General features: G+C 52.8%; 1 protein-coding gene across 1 annotated transcript; it reads left to right on the top strand.

Moving 5' to 3' along the window:
• The first annotated feature begins 478 nt into the window (after positions 1-478).
• Positions 479-5,467, top strand: TCL1A (TCL1 family AKT coactivator A). The gene is made up of 3 exons (XM_070401501.1): positions 479-613; positions 4,880-5,050; positions 5,420-5,467. The coding sequence occupies exons 1-3, from the start codon at positions 479-481 to the stop codon at positions 5,465-5,467; spliced, it is 354 nt and encodes a 117-aa protein (XP_070257602.1).
• Positions 5,468-21,718: the final 16,251 nt, after the last annotated feature.

The following is a 21,718-nucleotide window of genomic DNA, read 5'->3' as shown; positions in this document are numbered from 1 at the left end:
GCGTGGACTGGGAGTTCCAAGCAGAGGCTCGAGTCCCGGGCTGGGGTGTGGCTTGACGGGCCACACACAGTAGCTGACTCAGACAGTGGGGTCCCAGAGGCGGATGACGGGGGCACCTCGGAAAGAGGGGCCAAGGCCACAGGCCAGGGTACCGCGCCATCAGGGAGGGTGGGGGCCTGAGGACGCCCTGGTCTGGGGGCTCGCTCTGTGCTTCTGGATGCTGCCAGGGTCCCCGTGCGCAAGTCAGGCCTGGGCGCAGCGCTCAGGACCCGCTGGTCGCCCCATAGTGCCTGCACCCCGGCGCCCTGCCTGCGCTCTGCCTTAACTGCCCGCGCCCCGCCCGCCTCCGCCCCGCCGCTGGGGGGCGCCCGAGCCCCGCCCGCTATAAAGCCTCCGCCCGCCGTCCAGTCCACAAGCAAGAGGCTTTGCGAGGCTGCGCTCCTGCTCCCGCTCCCGCTCCCTAGACCGAGGAGGTGCCATGAGCGGCGGAACTGCCTTGAGCGAGTGCCCGTTCACCGCGTGCAGGAGCCTGCACCCCGACCACCTGTGGATCTGGCGGCCCAACGTGTATGTGGACGAGAATGATCGCACCTGGCTGCCCATCATCATGGAGGTAAGGCCGCTTGGGGGCCCCGCCAGGCAGGGCAGCGGGGTGTCAGCACCCCCGCCAGGTCCTGGGTGCCAGGGACGCCCCAGGCGGTTCCAGGACCCCAGGAGCCCCTGGGTGCAGCGGGGCGTGGAGTCGGGACTGGGCGCCCGTGGGCTCCCAGGTGAAACCAGTTTGAGCTGCGCTCGCGGGGTGAGGCGCTCTCCCGGCCGGAGAGGGGCGTGGGAAACGGGGTGCGGGCCAGAGGATGGAGGCCCCGCGCCTCTGAAGTGTGAGACTGATCTTGAGTGAAAGAGGAATGTCCTGGGCTTCGGAGTCCTAACCTGTAAAATGGGAATGACAGCCCTAAAGCAGCGGTTCCCAGCCGGTGTGCCGCAGCACACGGCGGGGGGGGCGGGGGGCAGGGGGGGCAGGAGTGGTTAAAACGCGCGCATCGGGCGCGCACCCGGGGCACGGACCTCTTTGCCCTTAGATTGTCAAAAAGCTGACAACAGCCAACTCAATGACAGCCGTCCAGTGAGAAAGAATCAAGATTGTACCTTTATTTTATTTTTTTGTCAGATCGGCAAAAAATATGTTTTTTAGTGTGCTGCAGAATTTCAGTGAGTAGTGCGTGGGCCGGGACATGGCAAAGGTTGAAAACCGCTGCTCTAAAGTGATTCGCACACGTGGTCCATCATTGGCGTCTCCTGGGGGAGCCCCAGAAATCTGGGTTTTAAAGGAACCCGGGGCAGATATGGTCAAGCAAGTTAGGGAACCACTGCCCTAGGGTTTGGGGTATTTATTTCATCCCTCCTTGATGCTTTGGGGAGAAACAGACCCCACGCACGTGTGCCGATAGTACAGTGGTCTAACCGCCCGTCCTGAGTCAACGTTTTATGTGTGATGACTTAGATGGAACTTCAGTTCCTGTTAACTTTTCTTAAAGAAATACATCTCCTACCCGGCCGGTGTGGTAGAGTGATTAGAGCAGTGGTTCTCAACCTCCTGGCCCTTTAAATACAGTTCCTCCTGTGGTGACCCAACCACAAAATTATTTTCATTGCTACTTCATAACTGTCATGTTGCTACTGTTATGAATCGTCATGTAAATGTCTGATATGCAGGATGGTCTTAGGCGACCCCTGTGAAAGGGTCGTTGGACCCCCAAAGGGGTCGCGACCCACAGGTTGAGAACCGCTGGATTAAGGCATCAGTCTGCACACCAAAGGGTCTGGTCTGGGGTTCAATTCCTGATCAAGGCATGTACCTGGGCTGCAGGGTTGGGGCACGTGTGGGAGGAACCAATCATGTGTCTCTCTCCCCTGCCCCCTCCCACTTCCACTCTGGAAAAAATGTCCTCAGGTGAGGATTACCAAACAAAAGGAGTCTCTCTCTCTTACAATACTTCCCATCAGTATGTGTTTTCTCAAAGAAACAGGTGAAAAATGCTGAAACTTTCCGTATGTAAACTGAAGTAAAAATGTATAAAAGCAAAATTCAAATGTATATATTGGGGCATTTATGTAATATGATAGCAAACAACAAAAAGGTATTGATAGTGACTGCGTCCTCATGTTACAGAGGAGGAAACTGAGGCACAAGAATGTAAATTTGTCCAAAGAAGTGCTGCTTGCTAGTTAGGTAATGGGGTTGGCACTTCAGGCTCTTGACCACCATCTAAATTTGCATCTTTAGTGTCATTTAAATTTGCAAAATATACATATACATTCTTTTAAAAAATCAAGCTAAATATTTACTTTTTTAAAATGCAACTATTTGAAGAAAATTTAAGTGAATTATCTTTTAAAAATCTCTAGCTGGGGAGTATCCTCAACATGGCACCAAAACCACAAAGCAGAGTTTTTTGCGTAATCATTATAAATTCTGCACAAAACACCCCGTTAGCAAACCATGGGTCAGGAGTTGCTAATGGGTTGGCCAAAGGATGGGGTCCCCAGTATTCTTAACATGTAAAAGTTTACTTAAAGCAACAAGCAAAAGATGGATAAGCAAACTGAAAATGGTGGGAGGACATGGGAGACTACACACTAAGAATGTATGCAGTATAGTAAGAATAGTGATTTCCACACTTACACCTTGCAGGATGAGCTGAATTACTTAACAGTGAGTTTTCAATTATTTCATAGACAGAAAAGTTTAAAAAGCTATTTCCACTTTAGAAAAAATAGTCATTGAACAAAAAAGAGTGCCTAGGACTTTTTGTGTGTGTTTTAAATTAAAATATATATTTTATTGATTTCAGAGAGGAAGCGAGAGAGAGATAGAAACATCAATGATGAGAGTGGATCATGGATCGGCTGCCTCCTGCAGGCCCCCTATTGGGGATGGAGTCTGCAAACCTGGGCCTGTGCCCTGACCGGGAAATGAACCCGTGACCCCCTCATTCATAGGTCAACCCTCAACCACTGAGCCATGCTGGCTGGGCAAGAGTACCTAGTGCCTGTGCCAAGCCTGATGCTGGGCTGAGGGGGTTGCAGTGAGTGTGACAGAAGCCCCCTCCTTGTGAAGCTGGCATCGTCCTGATGGTTAGAAGGACCCCAGGTCATGGAGGCTGGTGTAAGTGTGCGGGGGAACCGAAGTGAGATGAGAGGCAACAGCCAGCGGGGTGTGGGTCTTCAGCAAGACCCTCGACAGTCTGAATTTGCATCTGCCTGTCATGCGTTTGCCCCTCACCGTATTTAACCCTTTCAGAACTCTGTTTGAGGTGCCCCTTGTGTATATCATAGAGTTGGGTTTTGCTGAAATCTGTCTTTAGAAGACACTAGAGGCCCGGTGCACGGATTCATGCACTGGTGGGGTCTCTCGGCCTGGCCTGCGGGGATCGGGCCAAAACTGGCTCTCTGACATCCCCCGAGGGGTCCTGAATTGGGAGAGGGCGGTTCTCGGGTGACACACCCCGAAATCGGGCTCCCTCCTCTCTGGTTCCAGGTGCGAACCGCTATTGCCAAGTGACCGCAGCTCGGCAACTCCTGCACTGAGCGTCTGCCCCCTGGTGGTCAGTGTGCATCATAGCTACTGGCCGATCAGCCTGTCGCTTAGGCAATTTTATATATATACAGATGCATTTCAGCAGATCCCTGCCTAAAAGAAAGGTGTAAGCCAGGGGTGGGGAACTATTTTTCTGCCAAGGGCCATTTGGATATTTATAACATCATTTGCAGGCCATGCAAAATTATCAACTTTAAAAGGGGCCTGCTATATGTGGTCAGGCATTTCATTAACTCACCCCTGCTGCCTTGGCAAGGCCAGACCAAATGATTTCTCGGGCCGTATAAGGACGTTCCCCATCCTGGCCTACGTAGATCAGAGGAGAATGTTCCTGGTGGAGGACAGCGGGTGCAAGTGCTCCCTGAAGTGCGGCATGTCCCAGAAGCAGTGAGGAGGCCTGAGTGGCTGGGACAGGGAGGAGGTGGTGGACAGACAGTCGGAGAGGAGGGAGATGGGCCTGGCTCCACGGGCCTGTGGACCACAGTCAGGATTCCAGTTCATTCTGCCTGCAATGGGGGAGCATTGGAGAGCGTGGAGCAGGGAGAAACATGATGTGTTTTTTGGATGCCTCACACCCCCCACCCTCCAGCTGCTGTGCCAGGGACTGATATTGTGGGGCACACGTCTGACAGGTGGTGAGTTAGGAAGTCCCAGCAGTGGTCCAGGTGAGAGGTGATGATCGAGGTGCAGTGCTGGGGTGGCGAAAAGTGGTCTGTCCCAGATCCTGGGGCCTGGGGGCTCTTGTTCAAAAGAAGACATATGGCCCTAACTGGTTTGGCTCAGTGGATAGAGCGTCGGCCTGCAGACTGAAGGGTCCCAGGTTCGATTCTGGTCAAGGGCATGTACCTTGGCTGCGGGGCACATCCCCAGTAGGGAGTGTGCAGGAGGCAGCTGATTGATGTTTCTCTCTCATTGATGTTTCTAACTCTCTATCCCTCTCCCTTCCTCTCTGTAAAAAATCAATAAAATATATTTTTTTAAAAAGTAAAAGGAGACGTATGACAAAGGAAAATCACAGGAAGTCCCACATCAGCTGAAACAGGCACCAAACTGCAAAGGGGAGGCAGCTCAAGGCCCATGGCACGCCCTGGCAACTCCAAGTGGGCTCTGTGGCCCCGTCTGGGTGTCGTACCCGTGAGCATCCTGGCCGCCCTGGCCCAGCCAGGTGCCTGAGAGGACATGTGGGGCCGAAGGGGTGGGGCTTCCAGAGCCCGGTTCCCAGCACCTCGGGGCCAGCTGTGCCTGGAGGCGCCTCGAAGGTGTGCCCCGTCTTCTCTCCAGACAGAAAGCAGCCTCCAAGTCCTCATGCGCCAGATCGAGGTCTCCCGCGGGGAGGCCATGCCGCCCAGCCGGCTGCCCCCCAGCATGCTGCCCCTCATGTGGCAGCTCTACCCTGGCAGGCGGTACCGCGCCTCCGACTCCAGCTTCTGGCGCATCGTGTACCACATCGAGGCAAGTGTGTGCCCCGCCCGGGACCTCCCTCCTCCCCTGTGGCCCTGCTCCCGGTCCCCATGCCTGGCCTCTGCACCAAGAACCAAAACAAACCAAAAAAAAGTGGGGAGGGAATTTACAACTGCAGCTTTTTAAAAGATCAGATTAGAGAGAGGTTAGAACTGAATGGCCAGACTACCTTCTGGGGGCTCTAACTGAAGTCCCCTCGGCCCTAGAGCGCCTCCTGGTGGGCATCCCGGGGTGGAGGTTGGGAGGGCGGGACGCCTGGGACCCCCTTGAGGTGCCTGCCTGCTGCTCCAGGGTGGGCGGCCTGGAGCCGGGGGGTGGAGGAGACCCGGCCGCGTCTCTGATTCCTTTCTCTCTCCGTAGATCAGTGGCGTCGAGGACATGGTCCTTGAGCAGCTGCCAGACCCGTAGCGCAAGCCACGCGTGGTGAGCACCTGTGGGGCCCGACACCTGAGTCAGAGCGGCCGGTCAGAAAGGAGGGGCACCCCTCCTGCACCCCAACTCTGCTGCCCTCCAAGGGTCCCTGGGGCTGGGGACCCTTGCTCTCTCCCTTATTACCTTGGAAGCCAGTAACTTTTCGGCAGCCCCCTTAGCAACGGGGCACACACCTGCAGAGCGCCTCACAGGTAGTGCCCGGCGCTGTCGCCTGACCATCACAGCTGAGCTGGGGTGTAGGCTTGTCCAGGTCACAGAAACGGGTTCCACGCCGAGGTCTGACACCAAGCCGCCTGCCCCCTTGTATGATCTGCCTGGGCTCAGACCCCGGCCTCACCTCCGGGGACCAGCCCTGCCCACCAGGCTCCCAGCCAGACTCGCCCCAGCAGCTCCGTCCCCACCTGCCCTCCAGCCTGCCCCTCCCCCTTGCTTTGCCTTTGACTGTCTTCTTTTGTCCTTGCTTTGGCGCAGGTCCTGCGGTTCCTGTTCCTGTTCCTGTTCCCGGAGCCGCAGTCCCGCTGGCCTGCAGTGGGGATGTCCATGCTTCTGTGTTCCTTTTTACCAGCCCTGTTGTTCTGTCTGCCACCCCCGCTGGGCTGGAGGGCGCGGCCGGCAGGGGATGAGTCCGCCCAGGGCCCACAGGAACCTGCCTGCAGCCCCCTCGGCCTCCCCGGCAGATGGGCCCGAGAGAGCGGGGCTCCACGTGCCCAGGCCCTACCTGTCCCTGGTTCTCTGAGCTGCCTGCTGGTTTGTGGCCGCGCTCTCTCTGTGTCCCTCCCTCCCCAGTCACTCATGTTCTGTGCTACCCACGGGGATACTTCTCGTTCTCCTCCCTCAGCTCTGTGCGCCTCCGGCTGCCAGGCAGCGGGGCCTACACGCCTGAGCCCAGGCCAGGCCCCGCGCCCCTGAGTCAGCTCTCTCGTGGCGTGTGCCTGCTCACGGCCATGCCTGCAAAGTCCCACCTGCCGCGCAGGTTCACGCGCAGCTCACGGGAAGGCCTGGAGGAGCCGGGCGCCGTGCTCAGCACTCGGAAGCTTGCGGGTCAAGCGTCCACAGCCCCTGACCTCGCCGGAGGCCAGGCCGGCGAGCCCCCCTGTAGGACAGAGGTCGGAAGTCCCCCCTTTTATAGGCACCCACACCCCTGGATGTTAACGAGGTTGTATGTAGCATGAACACTTTGTAATATTGATCGATTAAATGTAAGACAACTCATCTAACTTTGTGCGGAAGCAGCTTTTGTCCGGCCGGAGGTTCCGGTGGCGAGAAGGGAGGACGTCAGCCACCAAATAGGAGATGGGCAAGGGGACGGCACCCACGAGTGAAGTGTATTCCGTTCACTTTGGAGATGGGGCTGGAAGCTTTTCCACCTAATTCAAATGTTCAGAACCCCAGGGTTCCTGGAGTTGAGAACCCCTGGGATAAGTCACTTCAGAGTCTTGGCCAGCAAGTCCTGGTGTTCAAGACCCCCTCTGCCGGGCCCCGCCCCTCCCCCTGCCGCCCAGCCAGCGGTCTCTGCCTGCGCTGGCTCCCACCAGGCTGTCCTGACATGGGCGCTCGCAATCCCGGCAGGAGTCTCTCTGCCTTGAAACGGTCCCCAGCCACCCAAGACCAACCACAGTCGCTTTCCCACTTCCCATGACCTGTAGTCACAGCCAAGCCCACCCTGTGCTCGGTCCCTCCTGCTTCCTTCTCAAGATCAGCTGCCCCGCCTCTGAGCAGGTAGGCAGCCCCCTGGGTATTACAAAGGGATGCCTCCTGCCTGGCCGGTGTGGCTCAGTTGGTTGAGCATCTGTCCCATGTACCAAGAGGTTTGATTCCTGGTCAGGGCACATGCCCAGGTTGTGGGCTCAACTCCCAGTAGGGTACGTGCAGGGGCAGCTGATTGATGTTTCTGTCTCTCTCTCCTGTCTTCCTCTCTGTCTTTAAAAGAAGAGAAAAAGTCAATTACAAAGGGAGTCCTCCCAGTAAATGGAGCCCATTCTGTGTGAAATACTGCCCCTCCCACATATGCCTGACTTCGGTCCGTTAGCTTCAGCCCAGGGAGGGAAATGATACCTGTAGGTTGTCAAGTATGTGGTAAGAGATTGGTAGGAGAAAAATCCCACTTCTCCTGTTTTATATTGTCTGTCCCAGTCTTCCTACCCAGCCCTGGGCGGGCACTGGGCCCCGCACATGACAGGTTTGTGCACCTATTGTTTTAACCCCATCGCCTGCACGGCGCTTGGCAGTATAAGAGTGTGGTTAGTTGGGGCTCTTACTAGACAGACCCCTTTCAGGGACAGAACATCACGACGTCGGAGCAGGGGGAACCTCAGAGCTCAGCCAGGTGCCTCGTGTCAGCTGCCTCGTGTCAGGCGCAGGAAGAGGAGAGCTTTTGTTTGAGCCGCACCCCACAGTCACATGTTGCTGTGCCGATGGCCAGTGTTTGCATTGGAGGTGGGGCCTTCGGCAGGTGGTTAGGGTGGGATGAGGACGTGAGGCTGGGATTCCCATGATGGTATCGGTGCTCCTAAGTAGAGGAGGAGAGAGAAAGACCCTTGCACACAGACACACCAAGCAAAGGCCGCACGAGGACCCAGTGAGAAGGTGGTCGTCTACACTCCAGGAGGCGGGCCCTCACCAAACACCCAATCTGCCAACACCTTGATCTCCAACTTCCCAGCCTCCAGAACCGTGAGAAATAAGTACGTGTTGTTTAAGCCACCCCGTCCGCTGTGTTCTGTTGCAGCAGCCTGAACTGACTAAGACAGTCCTGGTGACATTTCTTTTGTTTATGAAACCTTTGACCCCTGGGTGCTGCAGACAGAGCAGCAAACAAAGCAAAGGTCCTGCTCTTGTGCAACATTCATTGTGGGAAAAGATGAGCAAGAACTTGGAATGTGCAAGATCCTTCAAAGGAAAACAACCGGGAACCTGGTAGCGAGCTGGGCAGGGTAGTCAAAAGGCCACTTAGGCTGGATAAAAAAAAAATTGTTGGCCCACATTTTCTTTCTGGGGTAGCTCTTACTCCATTTACTCCACTATGTTTCAGCTTCAAAGTATCCTGTAACATTCTAATGCCATATAAGTTACCTGGCCGTTTCACCTTATGCCAAAGGGTTTCTATTCTGTTAGGTCTAATGGTTTTTAGTAGACTGTGCCTTGGAGTTGACTATTCTGGTCATGTGTCCCAGGAACAGTGGGTCCCCTTTAAATATACAGATTCAAGTCATTCTGTTTGTTTGTTTTCAGGAAAATTTTCTATAGTAGTTGCTTATATTCGTCTGCACTATCTTTTAAGTATTTTGGGGGGGGGGGGGTTGGCTTCCATTATGCATATGTTGGATCTTCTTTGCCTGTCTTCTATACCCATCGCTTTCTCTCAAATCATTTTGATATTTTCCTAGTAGATCTGTGTGGTTTTTGCAGTGATTTCAGGGGATTGGAAACAATGCCATTGACACCACCTTGCCCTGATCCTTCTTGTGTTTTGAAGTTACTTTGTTAACGTCGTTGTATTTTGCTTATAAAACAACCTTGTTTAGAGATATGCCAATTCTAAAAGATGTTTTTCCTATCTTTTTACCCCAGATGCGTTAACTTGAACTAGTCCAATGAATTCAGTGTCAGTGAGTAGATTCTCCCGGGGTTGGTGAGTGAACCTCCTAGTTACAAATTTAAGTGAGAAAATTTTCCAAGGAAATGTGCCCACGAAATCCTCCACTATAATGACCAGTCATGGTCTTGAGGTGAAAAGCCAACAGCCCTTGAAACTACTAAACTGAACGTTTCGGTTATATGGGAGAACCCTTTGCGTTTCTCAGTAATCACACTTTTATAAACTCAACGTTGGATGCTGAAATCTAGGGAACTTACCTGGTGCTTTTCTGACGTGATGGTGCCTCCCCTCAACACTGGTCTCATCAGCCCACTAACCAAGGACACAAGAAGCCATGTCTACACCACCTTTCTATTTGGATTCCATTGAGTGTCTCATTTCTATTCATCCTCTAACCCTCAGGGGTCATGAATAACCACAGGAAACCTTCACCTTGGAAGAGACACAGCTGTAGCATATCTTGAAGAAGAATAATAGACTGTGTCATAACTTGATAATCCCCCCTGGTTCATCGTGAAATCCCCTGTCCTGTGATCTGTACATCAGCTGGGGCACTCTATCCTTTTAGACAGGATATAATTTAGCCTGACCACCCCTCACCCACCTCCATATCACCCTTCACTGCCTCTCCAGGGATTTCATGGGGGTCTCACAGTTCTCCACCTCACCCCTTCCCTCAAAGCTCGGCATCTGCTAACTGAGTGTGGATCCTGGTTGATCTCCATGCATCTCATCCGTGTTCCATACACATCTCCCACCTCCCGCTGGGTGCCACTCTGGTTTTTTCACCACGGGCTGCAGGTGACAGACTCCAGGGCGTGGAGTCAAGTTTGAGGGTTGGGGAGGTTTGTGGGTTAACATTCAGACTGTGCCTTAAAGTGGGGTATTAGACACTCATTTTGAAAAAGTTACAGCAGCATCCCTCCCCTTCCCGGGAAGCAACCACCTCATCTTTCTGGGCCCCTCCCTCTCTGACCCCTCCCCCTTGGAAAAACTAATCCTGGAAAGACTAACATTTTTACTTTATTATGTAAAACAACTAGTTCTGTTTGACTTGGGGCTAGTAGCTTTTCTTGATTCGATGTCACTTCAATGTCTCCCCTAGGAGGCAGAGCTGCTGTGACCAGATGTGGGGTCTCCGTTTTCTCTCTTTCTGCCTCCTTTCTTCCTAGTGCACCTGCTCAGAGTGTTGGAGTTGAGAGGAAGGAAGAAGCAGGGAGAGTTGGTATAAATGGACCCCACGGAAGAACTCTTACCACAGTCAGGCCCGAGGCAGGTGCTGCAGGGGTGAGCAAAGGCCAGGAGAAGGGCTGAGTCGCCCAGGACTGAGAATAAGCTACTTGGCTAAGAAGGTGCCCTGCTAAGAATCTACCCTCCAAGAGTTATTATATAATAGAGCAGCGGTTCTCAACCTTCCTCATGCTGTGACCCTATAATACAGTTCCTCATGTTGCGGTGACCCCCAACCATAAAATTATTTTCGTTGCTACTTCATAACCGTAATGTTGCTACTGTTATCAATCGTCATGTAAATATCTGATATGCAGGATGGTCTTAGGCGACCCCTGTGAAAGGGTCTTTCGACCCCCAAAGGGGTCGCGACCCACAGGTTGAGAACCGCTGTAATAGTGTCTCCTTTACACATAAGAACACGGGTCTTGGAGAGATTCTGTACTTCGCCCACAGTTAACGTAGCTGGCAAGCAGCAGGCCAGGGTTAGAGCCGGCAGCGTGGCCGGTGCCGTCACCGCGCTATTGCTGGGCAGACTTGGGAAACAAACACGCTTGGATGAATCCCCGTGGACTTTTCACTCAGACCCACAGTGTTTCACATCTCAGAGCCTCAGTTTCCTCCCCTGTAATAAGGTAGGTACATCCACACCTGTCTCGCAATGATCTTTGAATATTGACTCAGCTAACCGACGTAAAGTGCCCGGCACGCAGTAGATGCAACACATTTCAATATGCCTCCCTTATGATACTCTCTATATTTCATGGAAAGTATCATTAACTGAATTCTTTTATATATATATATATATATATATATATATATATATATATATGTTTTTTATTATTTCAGAGAGGAAAGGAGAGGGAGAAGGTGATGGAAACATCAATGATGAGAGAGGATCATTGATCAGCTGCTTCCTGCACGGCCCACAGTGGGGATCAAGCCTGCAACCCGGGCATATACTCTGACTGGGAATTGAACCGTGACCTCCTGGTTCATAGGTCAATGTTCAACCACTGAGCCACGCCAGCCAGGCATTAACAGCACTCTTAGAGAAGTCAAAGACACTTTTTAAAAATGACTACTTTAAAAAATATAACCACAAAAAAACATTGAGGGACAAAACAAACGCAATTCCTGTTCTTTGAATTAATACAATTTAAACAGGAGGTGCAGCATGGCTATTGGTCTGCAGCTGAGGAACAATACGACTCGCTCTGCTTAGAACAACAACCACGCGCACGCACCGTTGGCTTACTGAGGGGTGGCCTTAAAAAAACGACACATATAATCACAAATAACTGGGTCGGTTTTTGCTCCAAGTCACAACTGCCTTTTTTCAACATTTCTACTTTCCTTGGAGACTGTTTCACAGGGTGACAAGCACCCCATCCCTGTCAGCCCCAGGCTCTAAGAATGAGGCTATGCCGGTGCTAGTGCCACAGAAGGAAAAGGTAAACACGAAAGAAAGCTCTGTAGCTACGTAAAAGTCTTTGTACATAAAGAACAGAATAAAATGTGTGTATTATGCCTCTCTGTTCTCCTATTTCTGGATAATCCTTTCCTTCAAGACAGAGAAGAGTAAATACCACATCCTAAATTTCATTGATCCCAGTTTTAAGTATTTTTTAAATAATTTTTTTACTTTTATTTTTTAAATAATTCTTTATTGCTGAAAGTATTACACGTGTCCCCTTTTCTCCCCCATGGCCCCTCCAGCCCGCCCCCGCCCCCTTAGTGTTTTTAAATGTACGCAGTTACTTCAGTATGAGAGGCTGGGGGTCATGTGCCCACCGGTTGGCGATGAGAGTCCGAAGGTATGGGATGCTGTAGAGTCACAAAGTTGGGTTTTCGTCCCAACGGCCTTCTAACTTGCTACCAGCCCCTTCTGCACTGTAGTTACCTCCTCAGTCAAGGAAGGGAGTTGGACTAAAAAGTATTGGCAGTGTACGAGTTAGTGCGATATGTGGTTAACAGATTACTCCCCTCTTAGCCCTCCGAAGAAGTGACTGCCCTTGTGAAGACACAGGCTCAGAGACACGGTTACTTGCCCAGAGTGGTGCGGCCCAGATGTTGCCAGAATCTGTCCTGTGTCGGGCTTCCAGTATCCATTTGTCCAACTCGGTCTTTGTTCCTGTGCCTGGTGCGGCAGACAGGAGCCCCATGGTGCACATTTCAGCAAAGAGGGATGTGCCCTTGTTGTGGCAAATGGCCCCAGAGAACGACAGCGGCACCAGAGGAGTCAGGAAAGGTCCTTTATGGTGCAGCGCTGCTAGGCCAGGGGATTTTGACCCAAAGCCTGAACTGCCAGGTGGGGAGGTTTTGATACATGTATCTTCTTGTGGCGGGCCCTCGGGGTGGGCTTTGCAGCTCCCCCAAGTCCGTGAGAATGGGGAAGTAAGATTACTATTTAACTAGATACTGAACTAGGCTGTAAGCACCCAGAGTTGCCCCCTATTTTCCTTCTCACCCTGATGGGGTAAGCCGGGGCAGATATAGGAATACAGGAAGAGCCCACTGCGGACAGGCCAGCGGGGTGGGAGGAAGAAAAGGCATCATGTATAGGAAAATCATGGTAGATATGGGGTGTGGTACTATCCACAGTTTCAGGCATCCACTGGGGGGGTCTTGAAACATCTCATGGATCAAGGGGGGCTACTGTAATCACTTTAAATTGGGAAAGCGATACTCTCCAGTTGTCCTACCCCACCCATGGCTAAGTTGTTTGGAGAATCTATTCCTTTCCCACTGAACACTTTTCTTACGCTTTGAGAAAACTTACTAAAATACTGTGTCCAGGATTTTTTGCACGCCTAATTTAGTGTAGGAATGGGAAATACTTTTAGTGTTTTCCAACAAAAATATTCTGGATAACCTATTTGAAGGTTGCTAGGAAATGTATTATATTGTTTGAATTGTTTGTAATGGCCTAAATCCGCGGTCGGCAAACCGTGGCTCTTTGGCCCCTTCAGTGTGGCTCTTCCACAAGATACCACGTGCGGGCACGCATGTACAGTGCAATTGAAACTTCGTGGCCCATGCGCAGAAGTCGGTATTTTGTGGAAGAGCTGGTATTTTGTGAAAGAGCCACACTGAAGGGGCCAAAGAGCCGCATGTGGCTCTCGAGCCACGGTTTGCCGACCACTGGCCTAAATTATGGGGCGCAGCTACAGTGTTTGGGCAGGTTCAAGCCCCGGCCTAATTAGAGGGCACAGACCTATTGTGGTCACGTGCAAGTCCCAGCTGGAGGGCAAAGCCTTCCCAGCACAATCATAGCCAACAGCTATAGCTGTAAGCTGGAACCTGTGGTCCGAACACGTGACCCCACGTGCCTTGTGCTAGAGTTCAGGTGCATGTAGTTGAGTGGGGTTGGAACTCATGAGAATGCTGTAAACAATGTGATCATGCCCCTACTTTGCCCCGTGGCATCTGCTATAAAATAAAGACGCGGCTTGTGGGTGCTGTCTCCTCGTCAGGGAGGCAGAGTCCCACTGAGACCCAGCTTTCATTCTCTTGTCTGTCTTTTCTTAATCCTTTCATCACCCTCACTCAGGATCACCCTTGGCTGTCGCGGCACAAGTGGCGTGGAAACAGGCCTGAGTTCGGGGGGAATTTAAAAAGTGGTCAGGTGAAAGGTTGCTCCAAGGCGCGCGCAGAGAGTAAGATAAGAAGGCCAAAAAACAAAAGTAAGCTACGGAGCCGAGGTGTGGTAAATTAGCTCGGTGTAAAACATGGGACAATGCTTAATTGAAGCATTTTTAAATTTCTAAGGTAGAAATAAGCAGAAGCAACTTAGAGATTGCTATATAGCTGAAGGCCTAGAGAAAATTCCTTCTATCTTCAGTTTGTGGTCCATGATTCGGGACTACCTAGAGCCCCTTCCCGAAAGGGATGGATGAATGTGGCAGGAGATGTAAGACAAATAGAGAGTGACCAGTGGCTTCCGACTCCACTTACTGTTACTCGTAAGCCTCCCCAGTCGCCTTCTAAACAGGCAAGAACAAGAGTGCGATCTGTCTCTACTCCAGTGGTCTCTGCATGAGGCCAGGCAGGCTGGGGAAGATACTTCAGGATTTAGTAGCCAATCGTACTCTTAAAATGCAATTACCAAAACAAAAAGGGGGAGAAGAGGTTGTGTTTGTGTCTTTCCAGAAGGAGCAGTGCAGCCAATTTGGGTGCCAGGACGGTACGTGCGACACCACAATGGACCCAGAGAAGCTCCTTGTCCCTCCATTCAAGAGACAGAGTTGCCCCGATGACAGTAAAGAAGAAGAAAAAGAAAACAGAGGCTACACTAGGGGCCGAGGTGCCAACATGGGGTCAGCTGAAGAAGCTAACAACTGAGGCCCAGCAAATGGCAGAAAAGCAAGGAGTGGAAGCCACTCCTTCAGCCATGTTTATGGCTATGTTAGCATAGAGAAATAAATAGAGAAGTAAGCGGTAGAAATGTAGAAATAAGCGGTAGAAAATAAGTAGAAATAGGCGGTAGAAAATAATTAGGAGGTACAAAATAAGGTAGAAATCTAGCTTTTGTTTAAGCCAATGTAAAGATGAAGATGGCTGTGGTGGATGTTTAAGGAAGTTATTTTTATTTTAGACCTAGATTGTAAGCTCTTGCAGCAGTTGCATTGTTTCTAGGCTTTGGTTATCTTTGTGCGACCTGATAGCTCCCTGGGACTTTGGGTCCATGTGAGACCCCAGACTCAGAGTTGGAGGTCTCCAGCTCTGCAGGACCGAGGGCTGCTCGTTTCCATGCAGCAGCGGATAAAGAAAGAGGCTGAGAAGAGACCAGACTTCCACCTGTGCGGACAGGGCTGATTTGACTGGGACTGGTGCGGACTCAGTGCCGAGGTCAACCGTCCAAACAGCCTGATCCAGGGGACTGGCTTTGCATCATGACATCTTTGCATCGGCGAGGTATCAGCATGGAGTCAGCTGAAGAAGATGGCGACTGAGGCTAAAGCAAATGTTAGAAAAGCAAGTGGAAGCTATGCTAGCGTTGGTGAACTGTCAGTTTTCTGTAAAATCTTGCGGAGCTAAATCTAAGGACTTTGAGTAAGATATCCTGAAAACGTTAACATGTTTGTAGTTTGGTTTTGCATTGGTATTGCTTTGTTAGCCAGAGTTTTGTTCTTTTGTTAACATTGCTGTGTTTATGGTTTTGTCAATAGCCAGAAGTCTGTTTTGATGTTTTGATGATGCTGAATAATTTATTTAGAGTGTTTTGGATAGTGTAAATGGGCCTGTTTAAAAACAAAAGTAAAGGGGGGTATATGGAGAGCGGCTACAGTGTTTGGACAGGTTCAAGCCTCCAACTAATGAGATGGCACAGTACTCTCGTGGCCACGTGCAAGTCCCAGCTGGAGGGCAGAGCCTTCCCAGCACAATCATAGCCAACGGCTGTGGCTGTAAGCTTGAACCTGTGTTCCGAACACGTGGCCCCACGTGCCTTGTGCTAGAGTTCAGGTGCATGTAGTTGAGTGAAGTTGAGACTCATGAGAATGCTGTAAACAACGTGATCACGCCCCTACTTTGTCTCGTGGCATCTGCTATAAAATAAAGACACGGCTCGTGGGTGCTGGCACTGTCTCCTCATCAGGGAGCCAGCGTCCCACCGAGACCCAGCTTTCATTCTCGTGTCTGTCTTTTCTTAATCCTTTCATCACCCCCACTCGGGATCACCCTTGGCTGTGCCGGCGCGCACACTAAATGACATTTTTGATACCTGGATAAACTTGGACCGGATCACACTGAAAACTCTGGGTTAGCAGTAGGTCTGTTTCTGTTGCCTGCTTTTTCTCTTGTTTCTCAGTTAGTACATAGTCTTTCTGTTTTTGGAGTAATTTTTTAAAGAAATAGCAAATGTTGTGGTAAAAGTACAGGAAAGGCTCTAGATCAGCGGTTCTCAACCTGTGGGTCGCAACCCCTTTGGGGGTCGAACGACCCTTTCACAGGGGTTGCCTAAGTCCATCGGAAAACACATATATAATTACATATTGTTTTTGTGATTAATCACTATGCTTTAAAGATGTTCAATTTGTAATAATGAAAATACGTCCTGCATATCAGATATTTACATTATGATTCATAACAGTAGCAACATTACAGTTATGAAGTAGCAACGAAAATAGTTTTATGGTTGGGGGTCACCACAACAGGAGGAGCTGCATTAAAGGGTCGCGGCGTTAGGAAGGCTGAGAACCGCTGTTCTAGATAATTCTTCTTTCCCGCCAGGTGGAGTTAACCCTCTCTTCGGCGGAACAGATAGAGTGAAGTATTGAACAACTGAACTCCGATAACCGTGACTGAGTCACGGTGCGGTTGCAATGCTAATAAGGACCAGTCTGCCTCCCGCCTGCCCTGTTCCTATCGCGCGGCTCTCACTAAGAGCCGGGCAAGTCGTTGCCTCAGCCCAGAGAGGCCGCAGGAGGCTCTGTCTGCCTTTGGGGGCTTTGGCTTTGCTGTTAGCATCCCGACCTGAGCTGCCTCCCTTTGTGCAAAGCCCTGGGGGAGCCGTGGGTGTGAGATCCCTCGCGTCTCCACAGGGTCCAGCTGCCTCGGAACCAGCAGGTGCTCTCAGGAAGCAGCAGCCGCAGGTGGCAATGGCTGCTGGCAGTTCACCAGTCCCTCCAGGGGCCTCAGCTCCCCCCGGATTGTTCTCAGGGCTGGGCGCTGGCTTCAGCCAGCTGGGTGCTGCCCGGTCTTACAAGGGAAGGGGGTGGGGGGTGGGTGCGGTTGGTCTGATGGGCTCCAGTCTGTTGGCCCAGAGTGAGCTGGGCCTCTCCAGGGCGAGTTTCCTCATCGGCAAGGGCGGTGAGCTGCCAGTTCTTTTATTAGCAGACCTATAACTGGCATTTCTCCCAAGGACAGCTGTTTTCCCCCATAGGACAGGACCATCTGAGCCAAATGGAGGAAGCAACAATCCCCCCGCTCGCGGGGCCCAGCCTGCTCGCGCACACTTCCGTCTCCATTATTGATTTCTTCTCGGCTCCAGCAGCAGCGGGTGGGGTGGGGACAGTGGCCCCATCCCTCGGGGCAGAGCCTGGCTGGAGGAGGACCAGGGGTTGAATTCACTGAGCGCAGCCATTCCTCTCCCTCCCCATAGACATGGAGAGAGAGGGCGGCAAGGGTGCCCACCCCTCCGGCCACACTAATCCCTCCCATTTGCAAAGGCGCTAGGAAACCAGGAGCACGCGTGTCCAGCCGCTGGCAGACAGGCTCTGGTCTCCCGCCGTCCTGCTCGGACTTCGGTTACAGCATCTCTCCCTCGGCCTTGACTATGTGGGGAGAGGTGGAGGGAACGCCCAGCCTGAGGGCTGTATGAGGCCCGTGAAATCCTTTGGTCTGGCCCTGCCAAGGCATCAGGAGTGGGTTAATGAAATGTCTGGCCAAATAGAGCAGGCTGATTTTTTTAAGTTGAGACTTTTGTATCAATTTTTAAATTGATAACAAAGAGCATCATCTATTTAAACTCTGGCCCAAGAATGATACTATAAATATCCAAATGGTCCTGGGCAGAAAAAAAGGTTCCCCACCCCCGAGTCTCCACACGTGGGCTCACGTGGCCTGGAAAAGATGGAAGGTTTTCTGTCTTCCCATCTACTTGGCCCAGGCTCTGTGACCGAAAGGCAGCTCCGAGCACTTGCACAATGTGGGGCTCGCTGTGAAACACCCTGACCCTGAAGCTTGGCGTCAGCCCTTGCTGTTCGGTTGGACTTGAGTTCCCTACTTGACCTCTGAGCTTCCTACTCCTCGGCTATAACACAAGGCGACATCCACCTGGTGAGGTGGTTGTAGGAATAAGAACACTGGTGAAGCCGGGCACATAGTCAGGCCTCAGGCCATGGAGAGAAATGAGCTGGAAGGTCGGCTACCATTTCCTATTCATCGCTGTGTTCCCAGTGTCGGGCGGGACCAAAGGAAAGGCCTGGAATACCTGGTTCAAAACAGCTCCGCCCAGTGCAACCGCACCCACAGGTGCGCTGGGAATGGCACCCACTCTGGGCCCCTTTCTGCCGACCTCGCGGGAAGCGCACTTGGAAGTCAAGGCGCTCACAGCACAGGCAGAGGCCTGGGCGCTGAGTGCGCGGTGACCTCAGAGCAGCCTGCGCACAGAGGGCCCGGGCCTCGAACTGTGTCTTCCTGGAAGGGCTGCTCGTTGGCTGGCCCGGTTCGGCGCGCACCTGCCCAGGTGGGTGGTGAGATCCGATTGGCGGCGGCGCCCCTTGGTGCACCTGGCGCTCAGCCTCCCTGCGGAAGGCAGCGTCCTGTGCATGCGTGCATGGGGCGCCCCTGCCTCGCCCCTGGGGCTCCTGGGCTGTGGTTTTAAATGGCTCTTCATTGAATGCATCTGGACGACCCGGAAGGACGCCATGGGCTGCAAGTGGGTCGTTCCCTGCAGCCCGCGGTGGCCTTGTCAGGATGCGATGCGAACGCTGGGTCTCTGCACAGAGCGGGCATCAAACCAAAGGCTGGGCCGAGCGGAGAGAGGTGACCGCCTGGCGAGGTCCCCACGGGAACTGAGAGGAGGCGTCAGGGCTGAGACGCCGCCCCACCTGGCCGAGGCCACAGAGCAGGTTAGCGGAGGAGCTGGGATCTGAACCCCAGTATCTGATCCCCAAACCCGAACTCTCTTTCTCTTCCCATGGGCACAGGGTGGGCTCCCTGCAGACTCTGTGCTGAGGGTGGAAAGCGGGCTGACAGTCACAGCAGCGCACACGTGCCTCAGGGGCGGGCAGAGCAGAGCTGGCCGTCACATGGCCAAGTCCAGCCGCACCTGTGTCCCCAGGGCACCTGTGTCCCCAGGGCACTGGCTCCCAGCGGCTCCAGCCTCACAAAGGGCAGCGTCTACTTAACGTCTGGCCCCGCGGGCTCCACCTTGTCCCGGAGACATTCTGGGGCTAAAAAGGAGAGGACACTGAAGCCTGCATGTGATCTTTTGTGGGTTTTGTTGTTGCTGGTTTTGTTTTTTAAGCCGAGTTTGGGTTCTGACACTAGCTTTGGGATGCCTCGCACGCTAATCAGCTTCCTCCAGGGACCCTGGGTCTCCATGAACCGTGGTGGGCGGCAGGTTGTGACCTCCCCTCCCCGCCCAGCCTGCAGGAGGGAAATAACTCAGAAATAGAAATCTTTCTTTAGGAGACAAATTAACTGTAGTTTTTTGTTGTTGCTTTTTAAGCCAGGAGGCTATCTCTTGGACCTGGGTTTATCCCGTGCAAAAATGTTGTCTCCGCTCTAAAGTAACTGCCGGCCCTTCTGGGCGACAAAACTGGTGAGCGGGGCCCTGCCCGTGTGGCTCCGTTGGTTGGAGCATCGTCCCGTACGCTGAAAGGTTGTGGGTTCGATTCCCGGTCAGGGCACGTGTGGAAGGCAGCAGGTCCTGTCTCTCTCACATCAGTGTTTGTCTCTTTCTCTCTCTGCCCCTCTCTCTACAACCAATAAGCAAATCCTTGGGCGAGGATATAAAAAACACGTACACAACTACCTGTCAGCTGGGCTGTTGGGACTATGAAATTCGAGGTCTCTGTTCATTCTGACTGTGTCTGCACACGATCTTCCGTCCACTCACTCTCCCTCAGCACCTGACCAGGAAGGCGAGCGATTGCTCAGCTGTGTCCGTGGTCTGTCTCTGTCTCTTTAAAATACAGGCCAGTACCCTCTGTTCTGTGTAGACCCAAGTTTTGTGAACTCCTTTTCCTGTAGCTCAAAGCTCTAAAACATGACAAGTGTAGATGACAGAGTGTGAACAAGGAAGTCACTTACCGTGGGGGCGTGCGGGGTTTGTCTTTGTGTGGCATGTGTTCCGCTTCCTTCCCTCTTGTTCTGGGCCCCTGTTCCCAGCCTCAGCAACTCCTCTGCCTTCGGGTCTCTGAGGGAGCAGCTTCCTCGGCAGGTCTCCCTGGGTTAGTGCTTTGAAACCGGCCTCTATGAATAAAATGAACAATCTCAGAACCTAAAGCACATCGCAAACACAACAGCGGCCTTGTTATTGTACTTACGAGAGGCCCGGTGCACGAATTCATGCACTGGTGCAGTCCAGCCCCAATGGGGGCCATCGGGGGTGGGCCGGCTGGGGCAAGGGGCTGTGGACGGTTTGCCGGCTGCCCTGCCCCAGATAGGGGTGGGGGTGCCCACTTGGGGGCGGGGCCAGTGGGGCAAGGGGCTGCAGGCATTCCTGTTGTTCCTCTGGAGTTCCATTCGTTCTGCCGTTCGATTTGCATATCACCCTTTTATTAGATAGGATTGTTACTGGATCTCGGATAGTGGCTGTTCTCAGATAGTGTCCTCATCCACCCCCTCAGGTGCCAAATTAACCTCTTTCCTGGTCCCCTCCCTCGGCCTCCCATCACCCGCTTTCCTAATTCGTTCCGTAAAGATGAGCCGGGCCCCTGCATTGTGCTGGGCACAGCCCGGGGGACAGGGGGGCCAGTGGTGCAGGAAGAGTCACCTTTCTCTCTCCTCTCATCAACAGCCATTCCAGTGGGGACGGCGGGTGACAGAAAGCAGCTGGTGGAATTCTGCATGTGGCTAGGGTTCGGGAAAGAAAGCAGGCAGGGCACCAGAGGCACCGGTACACGAGGCCACGTGGTCTAGGCCAGTGGTCGGCAAACTGCGGCTCGTGAGCCACATGCGGCTCTTTGGCCCCTTGAGTGTGGCTCTTCCACAAAATACCACGTGCGCGCATGTACAGTGCGATTGAAATTTCGTGGCCCATGCGCAGAAGTTGGTCTAGGACAGGGGTGGGCAAACTTTTTGACTCGAGGGCCACAGTGGGTTCTTAAACTGGACCGGAGGGCCGGAACAAAAGCATGGATGGAGTGTTTGTGTGAACTAATATAAATTCAAAGTAAACATCATTACATAAAAGGGTACGGTCTTTTTTTTTTTTTTTTTTTTTTTTAGTTTTATTCATTTCAAACGGGCCGGATCTGGCCCGCAGGCCGTAGTTTGCCCATAGCTGGTCTAGGAGGACCTCTCTGCAGGGGCACTGAGCGGACATGCCCAGAAGCAGCTGTGGCTGGGGAGCTGCTCCGGGAGGCCGTGCAGGGCGGGTGGGCCTGGGTGTTGGAGGGGACGGGCGTGAGGAGCAGGAGAGCGTCGAGGGGAGGAGGTGGTGACAAGTCCACAGGAGCCGCCAAGGGCCCGAGAGACCGAGCAGAAGCAGGAGTGGGTTGTGGGCTCAGAGGCTCAGGCCGTCGTGTGTGGAGAATGAGCGGGAGGATTTGCGAGCAGAAGTCAGAGGCCACAGGGAGGTGTGGGCGCCCTGACAAGAATGCGGATTGGCATCCGTGTGGTGGAGGAGCGTGAGGAGGACCATCGGGGAGGACGGGCTGGTGGGACGGCTGGTAGAAGGAGGCGGGTGTGACGGGAAGGGGAAGGACAGCTGCCCAGCACTCGCT

Source organism: Myotis yumanensis, unplaced genomic scaffold (genome assembly GCF_028538775.1).
Source record: "Myotis yumanensis isolate MYYU_CA2020_CCGP unplaced genomic scaffold, mMyoYum1.0.hap1 SCAF_1, whole genome shotgun sequence".
NCBI lineage: Eukaryota > Metazoa > Chordata > Mammalia > Chiroptera > Vespertilionidae > Myotis > Myotis yumanensis.
The sequence above is the reverse complement of the archived record's forward strand: the minus strand, read 5'-3'. Positions and strand labels throughout refer to the sequence as shown.